The 14,718-nt window shown below is 39.8% G+C and overlaps 1 protein-coding gene across 1 annotated transcript in view; it reads left to right on the top strand.

Moving 5' to 3' along the window:
- The window catches only part of FREM1 (FRAS1 related extracellular matrix 1), a 153,315-nt gene that overhangs the window by 34,270 nt on the left and 104,327 nt on the right, over window positions 1-14,718 (top strand). Inside the window, exons 8-9 of the mRNA XM_060013462.1 lie at window positions 1,312-1,656; window positions 7,456-7,598. Of these exons, the coding sequence (XP_059869445.1) occupies window positions 1,312-1,656; window positions 7,456-7,598 (488 nt within the window). The remainder of the gene's footprint in view (window positions 1-1,311; window positions 1,657-7,455; window positions 7,599-14,718) is intronic.

The raw sequence follows: 14,718 nt of genomic DNA, 5'->3' as shown, positions 1-14,718 counted from the left end.
GTGACAAGTTGCACAGAGGTAGGTATTCTGTATCCATGATGCCAGCGGCTCTTTTCTGCTCTGTCCGTGGTCACAGGATGGTGCCTACACCTCTAGGCTTTTAATCAGTGTTAGGGGAAGGAAGAAAGAGAAGGAACAATAAAAAAAATAAGGCCATCTAAGTTTGCTCTATTTTACACTTTTCCTAGGAGCCTGATACAATGAAGTCTGATTATATCTCTCATCAAGTTACCTACTATCCCCCTAGGTGCAACAGAGTCTGGGAACCTGAGTATTTTTAAATAGTCATGTTACCATTCTAAATAAAACTAGGATTCTTGTACTGAGGAAGAAACAGAAAGTTCCTGTTGGGCAAGTAACTCATAGTGTTCATTATACTCATGTTTAATCCATAAAACCATATGGAGTGGGGAAAGAAATAGGACACCTGCCATCAAGAATTGTAATAGTTTGTGCAGAGTGAAGCAATGTTTATCAGTACTATAGAAATGAAGTGGAGAGTCATAGCCCATAATGCAATGATGTTCTGGCTCAGAGGAAGAAAATAGTTTAAACGTTTATTAAGCATTTACTTTGTGCCAGATCGTACAAAGCATTCTACATACTTTATCTCACATCAGCTTTATGAAGCAAGGTACTATTACACTCACTTTACAAATGGGAACCTGAGCCTTAGAGAAGTTGACTTGTCTGTCTGGAAAATGGCCGAGCTGGGATTCGAACCCAGGCCAGTTGCTACCAGAGCTCTAGCTCTTGCTCATTAAGCTAGTGATTCTCAAACTTTAGCATGCATTAGACTCCTGAAGGGCTTGGTAAAACATAAATTGCTGGGACCCACCAGCAGAATTTCTAATTCAGTAGGTCTGGGGTAGGACCTGAGAATTTGCATTTATAATGACTTCCCAGATGGTGCTGATGCTGCTAGTTTGAGACCACGACTCTAAGAAGTGCTGTCAGATGATGATAATGAGTCAAAGAACAATTAATACTTATTGTAGGTACACTGTTGTTTGAGTTCTCTCATCCTTAAGAGGGAATGTTAGGTAGGTATTATTATCTCTGTTTTAGAGATGAGTCTCAAATAAATTAAATACCCTGCCCAAGTCCACCCAGCTAATAAGTATTACAGCCAGTATTCAAAACCAGGTCTTTGGAGCCCCAGAACCCACTAAACAATCTATGGTTTTTCCAGGCGAGGGAAGCATCGGCTGCACCACTTTCCATTTCACACCCTCTCCTGCAGTGCTGCTTTCACTAACCTGCTGCCTCCACACCTTTTTCATTCCGCTCCACCTCTGTTCTTTCCATCAGGGGGGAAGGGGTTTCTCTTCACCGTGGCTGACCTTCAGGCTGGAGTCGTTCAGTATCATCATGACGACAGTGACTCCACCAAAGACTTTGTGGTCTTCAGGATATTCGACGGCCAACACAGCATCCGACATAAGTTTCCCATCAACATCTTGCCCAAAGATGATAGTCCACCATTCCTCATAACCAATGTTGTGATTGAACTGGAGGAGGGGCAGACCATACTGATCCAGGGTTCCAAGCTGAGAGCTTCAGACATGGACTCCAGTGATGACTACATCTTCTTTAATATCACGAAACCCCCGCAGGCTGGAGAGATCATGAAGAAGCCAGCACCAGGACTGATAGGTAAGTTCTGGGCAGTTAAGATCATTTGTGTCAGAATTTGTGCTAAGGGGGACATCAAGTTTATGAGGTAAGATTCTATTATTATTATTACCATTTCGTAGATGGGAAGCCTGAGATTTAGGTTAAGTTGATCTATCCATATGGAATCTAGAAAGTTCCAGAGCTGGGCCTCAAGATAACCATTACATCATGAAAAATTAAGTCTGCTATGCAAGGTAAGAGAACAAATAAGGTTGAAGAGATATGTTTGACCTATTCTACATTATTGATAAAGAAATTTCATGAATAACATTTATTTACATTTTGTTAGAATAATTTCATAACTACTTTTTGAAGTAGGTAGGTCAGGAGCTTGACAAAATAGGTATCAAGCAGTTTTACTTAAGACTGTTTCTTTTTTTAAACATGTTTAATTTTATTTTTAATTAATTATTTAAAAATTGAGATATAGTTGATGTACAATATTTTATGTTTCAGGTGTATAACATAGTGATCACAATTTTTAAATGTTATAATCCATTTATTGTTATTATAAAATATTAGCTGTGTTCCCCATGTTGTACAACATATCTTGAAGCTTATTTATTTTATATATAGTAGTTGGAACCTCTTAATCCTATATGCCTGTATCGCTCCTCCCCCTTCACCCTCCCCATGGGTAGACACTAGTTTGTTCTCTATATCTGTGAGTCTGTTTCTTTTTTGTTATATTCACTAGTTTGTTGTATTTTTTAGATTCCATGTGTTAGTGATATCATACATTATTTGTCTTTCTCTGACATTTCATTTAGCATAATACCCTCTAAGTCCATCCACATTGTTGCAAAATTTCATTCTTTTTAATGGCTGAGTAGTATTCCATTGTATGTATATGTGTGTGTGTGTGTGTGTGTGTGTGTGTGTGTGTGTGTGTATACACACCACATCTTCTTTGTCCATTCATTTGTTGATGGACACTTGGGTTGCTTCCATGTATTGGCTATTGTAAATAGTGCTGCAATGAACATTGGGGTGCATATATCTTTTCAAATTAGTGTTTTCATTTTTTTCAGTCATATATCTAGGAGTGGAATTGCTGGGACATATGGTAGTTCTATGTTTAGTCTTTTAAGAAACCTCCATACTGTTTTCCACAATGGCTCACCAATTTACATTCCCACCAACAGTGTACAAGGTTCCTTTTTCTCCACATCCTTGCCAATATTTGTTATTTATGTTCTTTTCAATGATAGCCATTCTGACAGGTGTGAAGTGATATCTCATTTGCAATTCTCTGATGATTAGTGATGTTGAGCATCTTTTCATGTGCTTGTTGGCAATCTGTATGTCTTTGGAAAAATGGTTACTCAGTTCTTCTTCCATTTTTTAATCAGGTTGTTTGTTTTTTTGCTGTTGAGTTGTATGAGCTGTTTGTATATTTTGGATATTAACCCCTTATTGGTCATATCATTTGCAATATTTTCTCCCATTCAATAGGTTGTCTTTTTGTTTTGTTGATGTGCAAAAGCTTTTAAGTTTTACTAGGTCCCATTTGTTTATTTGTGCTTTTGTTTCTTTTGCTTTAGGAGACAGATCCAAAAACATCGCTATAAATTATGTCAAAGTGTGTTCTGCCTTTGTTTTCTTCTAGGAGTTTTATGGTTTCAGATCTTACATTTAGGTCTTTAATCCACTTTGAGTTTATTTTGTTTATATGGTGTTAGAGAATGTTCTAATTTCATTCTTTTACATGTAGCTGTCCAGTTTTCCCAGCACCATTTATTGAAGAGACTGTCTTTTCTCCATTGTATGTTCTTGTCTCCTTTGTCATAGATTAATTGAACATAAATGCATGGGTTTATCTCTGGTTCTCTATTTTGTTCTGTTGATCTATGTGTCTGCTGTATGCCAGTATCATACTGTTTTGATTATTGTAGCTTTGTGGTACAGTCTGAAGTCAGGTAGTGCAGTTCCTCCCAGCTCTGTTCTTCTTTCTCAAGATTGCTCTGGCACTTCAGGGTCTTTTGTGTTTCCATACAAATTTTAAAATTATTTGTTCTAGTTATGTGAAAAGTGCCCTTGATACTTTAATAGGGATTGCATTGAATCTGTAGGTTGTCTTGGGTAGTATGGTCGTTATAACAATTTTAATTCTTCCAGTACATGAACAGTGTGTGTCTTTCCATCTGTTTGTGTTGTTTTCAATTTCTTTCATCAGTTTCTTAATTTCAGATACATTTTAACAACCCTGCATTTGTACTCTCCTCCCCTCACAGCTACTGTTTTTGATGTCATATATTACATCTAATTTTTTGTATATCCCTTAACTGCTTATTGTGGATGTAGATGATTTTACTACTTTTGTCTTTTAATCTTCCTCCTATCTGTGTGTGTGCATGATTTACTACCTTTATATTGTGTGTTTGCCTTTACAGATGAGCATTTTGCTTTTGCAGTTTTCACGTTTCTAGTTGTGGTATTTTCTTTTTCTCTTAGAGAAGTCCTTCAACATTTCTTGTTAAGCTGAACTCTTTTAGCTTTTGCTTGTCTGTAAAGCTATTGATCTCTCCATCAGATCTGAACATGAGCCTTGCTGGGTAGAATATTCTTAGTTGTAGGTTTTTCCTTTGCATCACCTTAAATATATTGTGCCACTCCCTCTGGCCTGTAGAATTTCTGTTGAAATTCAGGTGATAGCCTTATGGGTGTTCCCTTGTATGTTACTTGTTGCTTTTCCCTTGCCATTTTTAATATTCTCTATCTTTAATTATGCCATTTTATTTTATTAAAAATATTTATTTTATTTACTTATTTTCCTTATCATTATTATTTTTTTTGGCTGTGTCAGGTCTTAGTTGCAGCACACGGGATCCTTGTTGAGGCACTCTGGATCTTTTCATTATGGCGCGCGGTCTCTTCATTGTAGCGCTCGGGCTTCCCTCTAGTTGTGGCATGTGGGTTTTCTCTCTCTAGTTGTGGCGAGTGGGCTAGAGGGTACGTGGGCTCTGTAGTTGTTGTGTGTGGGCTTGGTTGCCCCGTGGCGTGTGGGATGTTAGTTCCCCGACCGGGGATCGAACCTGCATGCCCCGCATTGGAAGGCTGATTCTTTACCACTGGACCACCAGGGAAGTCCCAATTTTGCCATTTTAATTACAGTATATCTTGGTGTGTTCCTCTTTGAATTAATCCTGTATAGGACTCTCTGTACTCCCTACACTTAGATATCTGTTTCCTTTACCAGGTTAGGGAAGTTTTCATCTATTATGTCTGCAAATATATTGATAGGTTCTCTGTTTCTTTTCCTTCTGGGACCCTTATAATGTGAATATTAGTGTACTTGAGGTTGTCCCAGAAGTCTCTTAAGCTGTCCTCATTTCTTTTCATTCTTTTTTCTTTTGTCTGTTCAGCATCAGTGATTTCCACTACTCTGTCTTCCAGCTTCCTGGTCATTTCCTCTGTATCATTTAGTCTACTGTTGAGTCCTTGTACTGTATTTTTCATTTCAGTTATTGTATTCTTCATCTCTGGTTGTTCTTCATATTTTCTAACTCTTTGTTAAAAAGCTTCTAACTTCTTGTTCTATGCATCCATTCTTTTCTTGGGTTCTTTGATCATCTTTATCATCACACTACCCTTATCTCTTTCTCAGGTAGATTGCCTATCTCCGCTTCACTTAGTTCTTCTTCTGGGGTTTTATCTTGTTTGTTAGAAACACGTTTGTTCCTTTGTTGCCTTATTTTGCCTAGGTTGCTGTTTTTATTTTTATGTATCTGGTAGGTTAGTTACATTTCCCAATCTTAGAGAAGTAGCCTTTTGAAGGAGACATCCTGTGTGTCCCAGCAGCACATCCCCCTCTCATCACCTGAGCTATATGCTCTAGGGGTTCCCCCAATGAGGACTGACTGTGTCCTTCTCTTGTGGTGGGCTGACTGTGTAGGCAGTCTTGTAGGGTTGATTTGCCCCCTGTCCAGTTGGTTGCCAGGTCCTGCCTTGTGTGGAGGTTGCTGACTGCTGGTTGGTGGGACCGGGTCACAAGGTGGTGCTGACTACAGAACCCCAGGGGGCACTGGGGCTAGTGCTGGCTCATTGTTGGGTTGAGTCAAGGTCCAGGAGACTCCAGGGCTGTTACCCACCCACTGGTGTGTTGAACCAGGTCCTGGGGCTAATGCTGGCCTACTGGTGGGCAGAGCCAGGTCCTGAAGTCTGCTTGCAGGACCCAGGGGTCCTAGAGCTGGTTTTGGATCACTGGTGGGTGGGACTACTTCCTGACACAGTTGGGTGCAGGGTCCAGGGAGTCCTAAAGCTTCTGTTGGTCTACTAGTAGGCGGGACCATGGTCCAGTTGGTCCCCATGCAGGTCCTGGCCTATTAGTGGGCAGGTCGTGTCTGCAGGCTGCATATCTGTGGCTTTCTTTCAGCTAGTGTCTGCCCCTTGGTGGATGAAACTAGTCTGGAGGCTAGCGCAGGCTCCCTGGAGAGTGGGGCTGGGGCCCAGGCTATTCTGGAGCTGGTACCTGCCCAGTGGTGGGTGCAGCTGGATCCTGAGCTCTCTGGTGGACAGGGCAACGTCCAGAAGCAGCTGTTCATGCAGGAGGTCTTATGACAGCCTGTCTGCTGGTGGGTAAAGCTGTGTCCCCACCCAGTTAGTTGCTTGGCCTGAGGCATCCTAGCACTGGAGTCTACAGGCCTGTGGGCTGTGTCAGGGCTGGGTCTTCACCCTAATAAGCTAAAGAGAAGATTCCACAATGGCGTTTGCCAGTGCCAGTATCCATGTGGTAGAACAAGTTCCCAAAATGGCTGTTGCCAGTGTCTATGTCCCTAGGGTGAGCTGAAGTTGCCTCCTGTCTCTCCAGAAGATTCTCCTAGATCAGCAAGTGATTCTCACCCAGGCTTCTATCAAATTACTGCTTCTTCCCTGGGTCCTGGAGCATGAGAGATTCTTTATGTACCCTTTAAGAGTGAAGTCTCTATTTCCCCCAGCCCTCTGGGACTCCCAAAAGTCACCCCACTGGCCTTCAAAGCCATATGCCCTGGAGGCTCACCTTCCCAAGTGCAGGACCCCTGGGCTGGGGCTTGGACCTCTTAGTCCTTTGAGAGACTCTGCAGTTGTAATTATTTTCTTGTTTGTGGATTGCCCACCCTGCGGTATGGGACTTGACTATTTTGTGACTTTGCCCTTCCTACCCATCTTGTTATTGTTCCTTCCTTATATCTTTAGTTGTAGAAGCTCTCCTCTGGTAGGTTCTGGCCTTTTTCACTGATGGCTGTTCTGCAGATAGCTGTGATTTTGGTGTGCCCATGAGAGGAGGTGAGCTCAGGGTCTTTCTCCTCTGCCATCTTGGCTGATGTTAAGACTATTTCTTGAAAATATTTTTCTAATGCTAATTTTTCTATATATTAAGGCAGATGTAGTACTTTAATTTTTCTGCTTTATTATTTATAAGCTTTGATAAAAGCATTTAATAATGATTCCGTGGACAAACTACTATACATAAAATAGATAAGCAATAAGGATTTACTGTATAACACAGTGAACTATATTCAGTATCTTCTAATGATCTTTAGTGGAAAAGAATCTGGATATATCTATATCTATATCTATCTGTCTATCTCTCTCTATATATATATCTGAATTCCTTTGCTGTATATCTGAAACTAACACAGTGTTGTAAATCAACTATACTTCAATTTAAAAAAAGGATTCCTTGGGTACATACAACATACTAGACTGAGAAAACTTCTGGAGATAAATCCAATATCATTATACCCCAACACCTGGCAGACTGTTACAAAGGTATGTGATATTTTGTGGACCCAATAGGCTATCCTGTCCCTGGCTTCCTTCAGATGGATCTGTTCAATGGCATCATTTACTATCGTCATTTTGGTGGAGAAATCTTTGAAGATTCATTTGAATTTGTCCTGTGGGACAGCCATGAACCTCCAAATCTCTCAGAGCCACAGGTAAGAGTCCATCTCTGAACTCTTTCCCAAAGTCTTGTCCACAGATATCAGTTCTAGAAGATGTAATTAGAAACTACAGGAAAACAGATTTCAAAGCTCGAAGTTTGAGAAGCAATGGAGTAAGCAAAATTAAGTCAGTTTCTTTGCAACATAACTGCTCTCTTACTTTTCCACAGAGTTATGTAAATTACCATGTATGCAGTGTTTCCAAGGTTATTTAACCATCAGACCCTTCTATAAAGAGCACCTCACAAAATTTGCTTGCTTCATAACAATAACAACAAAAAAAACCCACTGACTTATTTTGTGTGTTGTGGTTAAAACATAGGCTCTGTAGTTAGACTGTCTTTGTTTTTGTCCTGTTCTTGACATTAACTGACCTGTGACTCAGTTTCTTTATCTGTAAAACAACATCCTTATAAAGTGATTGTGAGGGTAAGTGACGTAATACATGTAAGTATTGAGAACTTTCTGGCACATAGTAAGTACTCAATAAATATATTAGCTATTATTTATCATTGCTTTTGAAGAACTAAGAGTTTTACTACCACTCAAGGATATTATTTAAATATATAGAATACAAAAATAGGCTTAAGGAGCCATCATCCTATACAAATTACAGATGAGGAAGGGTCTGGGCAACTCTAAAGGGGTAGACTCCTTGCAAGAAGAGGATGATTGGTGGTAAGGATGGAAAAAAAGGCTTCTGAAAATTAGTGGTACCCACTACATATAGTGTCCCTGTTGGTTATATAATATCATCTCATAGTGTCATGGTCACTGACATTAGCCAATGCATAGATGATTGAGCTATTCATCTGTCTGCCAAGATAAAGGTAACAAATGGAAGAGCCCAGAAACTGAAGGAAGTAGGTGCTCCTATTAAGAGGGAATGGAAAATGAATCAGAAAATTCTCAATTCACCTGCTTATTGACTGAAAAGAAATCAATTCCTTTATAAATAACAGCCTCCTCTTTTCATCAATGCGTACAATTATGCCATTTGTAGATTACATTTTTGCTTGAGGCCTTAGATGATTTGATAATCCAAAGTGGAAACTATTAATAGGATTTATTTCTAAATCTTTTGTTGTATCCATTCAAACTGAGCTATGTTTCTGACTAGAATACTGTATCGTTTTTAGCAAACTATAGGCCTTTTTAAAAACAGAAAATTCAGGACTCCTTTTTCCTTTTCTGCTATTGTATATTTTATAGGTCATATTTTTCATACCCACAAACATAGATGTCAGTTTCCTCTACAGTAAAGACCACAGTAATGAAAACTTTATTGAAATAAAATTATTTTTAAATCTTGGCAAATATGTCAGGCTGAATTCTATAGATCCAGTTATTCCCCATGATGGATGGGCTTCTAAAGAAGTCATAATCATATTTTTCTCTACTTTTATTCATCTTCTTAGTCTATGTTGCAGGGGAGGCAGGGAAGAAAGAAGGGAAGGGTGGAGAGAGAGAGAGAAAGAAAGGGAGGGTGGGCAGTGGGAGGGAGGGGAAAAGGAGGGAGGGAGAGAGGGAGAGTGAGAGAGAGAAACAGAGAAACAGAGAAACAGAAAGACTTTTGCTCTGTTTTCATGTACCGCCTATTTTTTGACTCCTAAATATTCTCCAGCTCAGACTTGTGTACCAACATCTCTACCTGACATCTCTACATTCATTTTATTTATTTATTTATTTTTTCTATTTGGAAGATTTATTTTTTAACATCTTTATTGAAGTATAATTGCTTTACAGTGGTGTTAGTTTCTGCTCTATAACAAAGTGAATCAGCTATACATATACATATATCCCCATATCACCACACTCTTGCGTTTCCCTCCCACCCTCTCTATCCCACCCCTCTAGGTGGACACAAAGCACTGAGCTGATCTCCCTGTGCTATGCGGCTGCTTCCCACTAGCTATCTATTTTACATTTGGTAGTGTATATATGTCAGTGCTACTCTTTCACTTCGTCCCAGCTTACCCTTCCCCCTCCCCATGTCCTCAAGTCCATTCTCTACATGTGCATCTTTATTCCTGTCCTGCCCCTAAGTTCTTCAGAACCTTTTTTTTTTTTACATTCCATATATATGTGTTAACATATGGTATTTGTTTTTCTCGTTCTGACTTACTTCACTCTATATGACAGTCTCTAGGTCCATCCACCTCACTACAAATAACTCAATTTCATTTCTTTTTATGGCTGAGTAATATTCCATTGTATATATGTGCCACATATTCTTTATCCATTCATCTGTCAATGGACACTTAGGTTGCTTCCATGTCCTGGCTATTGTAACTAGAGCTGCAATGAACATTGTGGTACATGGCTCTTTTTGAGTTATGGCTTTCTCAGGCTATATGCCCAGTAGTGGGATTGCTGGGTCATATGGTAGTTCTATTTTTAGATTTTGAGGAACCTCCATACTGTTCTCCATAGTGGCTGTATCAATTTACATTCCCACCAACAGTGCAAGAGGGTTCCCTTTCCTCCACACCCTCTCCAGCATTTATTGTTTATAGATTTTTTGAGGATGGCCATTCTGACTGGTGTGAGGTGATACCTCATTGTAGTTTTGATTTGCATTTCTCTAATGATTAGTGATGTTGAGTATCCTTTCATATTTGTTGGCAATCTGTAAATCTTCTTTGGAGAAATGTCTATTTAAGTCTTCTGCCCATTTTTGGATTGGGTTGTTTGTTTTTTTTGATATTTAGCTGCATGAGCTGCTTATATATTTTGGAGATTAATCCTTTGTCAGTTGTTTCATTTGCAAATATTTTCTCCCATTCTGAGGATTGTCTTTTTGTCTGGTTATGGTTTCCTTTGCTGTGCAAAAGCTTTTAAGTTTCATTAGGTCCCATCTGTTTATTTTTGTTTTTATTTGTTTTTATTTCCATTTCTCTAGGAGGTGGGTCAAAAAGGATCTTACTGTGATATGTCATAGAGTGTTCTACCTATGTTTTCCTCTAAGAGTTTTATAGTGTCTGGCCTCACATTTAGGTCTTTAATCCATTTTGAGTTTATTTTTGTGTATGATGTTAGGAAGTGTTCTAATTTCATTCTTTTACTGTAGCTGTCCAGTTTTCCCGGCACTACGTATTGAAGAGGCTGCCTTTTATTGGCATATAGTTGCTTGTAATAATCGCTCATGATCCTTTGCATTTCTGCAGTATCAGTTGTTACTTCTCCTTTTTCATTTCTAATTCTGTTGATTTGCGTCTTCTCCCTTTTTTTCTTATGACTCTGGCTAATGGTTTATCAATTTTGTTTATCTTCTCAAAGAACCAGCTTTTAGTTTTATTGATCTTTGCTGTCGTTTCCTTCATTTCTTTTTCATTTATTTCTGATCTGATCTTTATGATTTCTTTCCTTCTGCTAACTTTGGGGTTTTTTGTTCTTCTTTCTCTCATTGCTTTTGGTGTAAGGTTAGGTTGTTTATTTGAGATGTTTCTTGTTTCTTGAGGGAGTATTGTATTGCTAAAAACTTCCCTGTTAGAACTGATTTTGCTCGTCACATCGGTTTTGGGTCGTCATGTTTTCATTTTCATTTGTTTCTAGGCATTTTTTGATTTCCTCTTTGATTTCTGCAGTGATCTCTTGGTTATCTAGTAGCGTATTGTTTAGCCTTGTTTAGCCTCCATGTGTTTGTATTTTTTACAGATTTTTTTCCTGTAATTAATATCTAGTCTCACAGAGTTGTGGTCGGAAAAGATACTTGATACGATTTCAATTTTCTTAAATTTACCAAGGCTTGATTTGTGACCCAAGATATATCTATCCTGGAGAATGTTCCATGAGCACTTGAGAAGAATGTGTAATCTGCTGTTTTTGGATGGAATGTCCTATAAAAATCAACTAAGTCCATCTTGTTTAACGTATCATTTAAAGCTTGTGTTTCCTTATTTAGTTTCATTTTGGATGATCTGTCCATTGGTGAAAGTGGGGTGTTAAAGTTCCCTACTATGATTTTGTTACTGTCGATTTCCCCTTTTATGACTGTTAGCATTTGCCTTATGTATTGATGTGCTCCTTTGTTGGGTGCATAAATATTTACAATTGTTATATCTTCTTCTTGGATTGATCCCTTGATCATTATGGAGTGTCCTTCTTTACTTCTTGTAATAGTCTTTGTTTTAAAGTCTATTTTGTCTGATACAAGAATTGCTACTCCAGCTTTCTTTTGATATCCATTTGCATGGAATATCTTTTTCCATCCCCTCACTTTCAGTCTGTATGTGTCCCTAGGTCTGAAGTGGGTCTCTTGTAGACAGCATATACACAGGCCTTCTTTTTGTATCCATTCAGCCAGTCTGTATCTTTTGGTTGGAGCATTTATTCCATTTACATTTAAGGTGGTTATCGATACATATGTTCCTGTTACCATTTTCTTAATTGTGTTGGGTTTGTTATTGTAAGTCTTTTCCTTCTCTTGTGTTTCCTGCCTAGGGAAGTTTCTTTAGCATTTGTTGTAAAGCTGGTTGGGTGGTGCTGAATTCTCTTAGCTTCTGCTTGTCTGTAAAGGTTTTAATTTCTCCGAACCTGAACGAGATCCTTGCTGCGTAGAGTAATCTTGGTTGTAGCTTTTTCTCTTTCATCACTTTAAAAATGTCCTGCCACTCCCTTCTGGCTTGCAGAATTTCTGCTGAAAGATCAGCTGTTAACCTTATGGGAATTCCCTTGTATGTTATTTGTTGCTTTTCTCTTGCTGCTTTTATTATTTCTTCTTTGTATTTAATTTTTGATAGTTTGATTAATCTGTCTCTTGACATGTTTCTCCTTGGATTTATCCTGTATGGGACTCTCTGCTTCCTGAACTTGATTGACTGTTTCCTTCCCATATTAGGGAAGTTTTCAAATATAAACTCTTTAAATATTTTCTCATACACTCTCTTTTTCTCTTCTTCTTCTGGGACCCCTATCATTCGAATGTTGGTGCGTTTAATGTTGTCCCAGAGGTCTCTGAGCCTGTCCTCAATTCTTTTAATTCTTTTTTCTTTATTCTTCTCTGCAGTAGTTATTTCCACTGTTTTATCTTCCAGGTCACTTATCCGTTCTTCTGCCTCAGTTATTCTGCTATTGATTCCTTCTAGAGAATTTTTAAGTTCATTTATTGTGTTTTTCATCACTGTTTGTTTGCTCATTAGTTCTTCTAGGTCCTTTGTTAAACGTTTCTTGTATTTTCTCCATTCTATTTCCAAGATTTTGGATCATCTTTACTATCATTATTCTGAATTCTTTTTCAGGTAGACTGCCTATTTCCTCTTCATTTGTTTGGTCTGGTGGATTTTTACCTTGCTCCTTCATCTGCTGTGTGTTTCTCTGTCTTCTCATTTTGCTTAACTTACTATGTTTGGGGTCTCCTTTTTGCAGGCTGCAGGTTCGTAGTTCCTGTTGTTTTTGGTGTCTTCCCCCAGTGACTAAGGTTGGTTCAGTGGGTTGTGTAGGCTTCCTGGTGGAGGGGACTGGTGCCTATGTTCTGGTGGATGAGGCTGGATCTTGTCTTTCTGGTGGGCAGGACTGTGTCTGGTGGTGTGTTTCGGGGTGTCTGTGACCTTATTATGATTTTAGGCAGCCTCTCTGCTAATGGGTGGCGTTGTGTTCCTGTCTTGCTAGTTGTTTGGCATAGGGTGTCCAGCACTGCAACTTGCTGGTCATTGAGTGGAGCTGGGTCTTAGCGTTGAGATGGAGATATCTGGGAGAGCTTTCGCTGTTTGATATTATGTGGGGCCTGGAGGTCTCTGGTGGACCAGTGTCCTGAACTTGGCTCTCCCACCTCAGATGCTAAGGGTGGCAGCCGGCCAGAGTACCCAGATCCTGTCAGCCACATGACCAGGTACGTGGGGAGGTTCTTGCCTTTTGGGAAGTCTGAAGTCTTCTCCCAGTGTTCAGTAACTGTTCTGTAGGAGTTGTTCCACATGTGGATGTAGTTTGATGTATTTGTCGGGAGGAAGGTGATCTGCATGTCTTACTCCTCCACCATCTTGAAGGTGCCCCCTCTGGCTGGTGGGCGGCTGCAGCCAGCCATCTCCAGGTGGCGGTGAAGTCGGGCGGCTGTTCTCGCTGGCTCCGGCAGACGTCTGCATTCAGTTTAAACTCAACATGTTCACAAGACATTTAGCATATTTCCCTGAAAATTTGCATGAAACCACTGTAACTAGAATCTTTGAAGTCATCCCTACCCCCTTTCTCTCGCGTATCTGCATAACCAGTTGGTCAGCTAATCTTAATAAATCTACTTGAGAAATTTCTCTCATCTGTCTCTACTTCCCCACCCCACCGTCATTGCTTTAGTCTCAGCCTTCATCCTTTTTGGACTAGATTATCCTCCACATCTGTCATATGGTCTCTTAAGAATAGACGAGATTAGCCACATCCTTTTTTTTTTTTTTTTTTTTTGCTGTACGCGGGCCTGTCACTGTTGTGGCCACTCCCATTGCGGAGCACAGGCTCCGGATGCAGGCTCAGCGGCCATGGTTCACGGGCCCAGCCGCTCCGCGGCATGTGGGATCTTCCCGGACCAGGGCACGAACCCGTGTCCCCTGCATCGGCAGGCGGACTCCCAACCACTGTGCCACCAGGGAAGCCCAGCCACATCCTTTTAATTTAGGACAATTAAAACTCATTGTTGCAGTAGCAGTATGTTTAGTAGAGTACATCTAGTGTCCATTTTTTCCCAGCTCTCCCTCTTCTGATGTGTGGCAGCTTTAGCTCATTCAGACTGTGGACTGGCACTCAGCTATAGAATCACCTGCTCCAGGAATCATCCTCTGATGCTCCTATTCCATACCTGTTTCCCCAGGCTTGACCATCTGGTCCTTTTATATAATCTGATATGAAATTACTATAATGTGAGGCCATTATTTTATTGGATCAACTGTGAGCTCGTTTATGACAGGGATCCTAATTTATTCATCTCTCTGTCTTCAGATCTTGGTATCTGACTCAGAGTAGAACCTCCAGAAATGTGTGTTGGTTCCAGAATAAACTCTGGTTCTTTCAACTTTTATTGAAATGAGGGGGAAATAAGAAGACCCAGACATGTGGCAGGGACTGGGGAAGGAGTAAGATGCGGAAGTAATAAGTGTAAAGCTTTAGTTTTCAGAGTTTTCAGGAATTA

The sequence above is a fragment of the Delphinus delphis genome, chromosome 6 (assembly GCF_949987515.2).
Source record: "Delphinus delphis chromosome 6, mDelDel1.2, whole genome shotgun sequence".
In the NCBI taxonomy this organism is placed as follows: Eukaryota; Metazoa; Chordata; class Mammalia; order Artiodactyla; family Delphinidae; genus Delphinus; species Delphinus delphis.
Note: the sequence above shows the minus strand (reverse complement) of the source record. Positions and strands in the feature narration are given on the sequence as shown.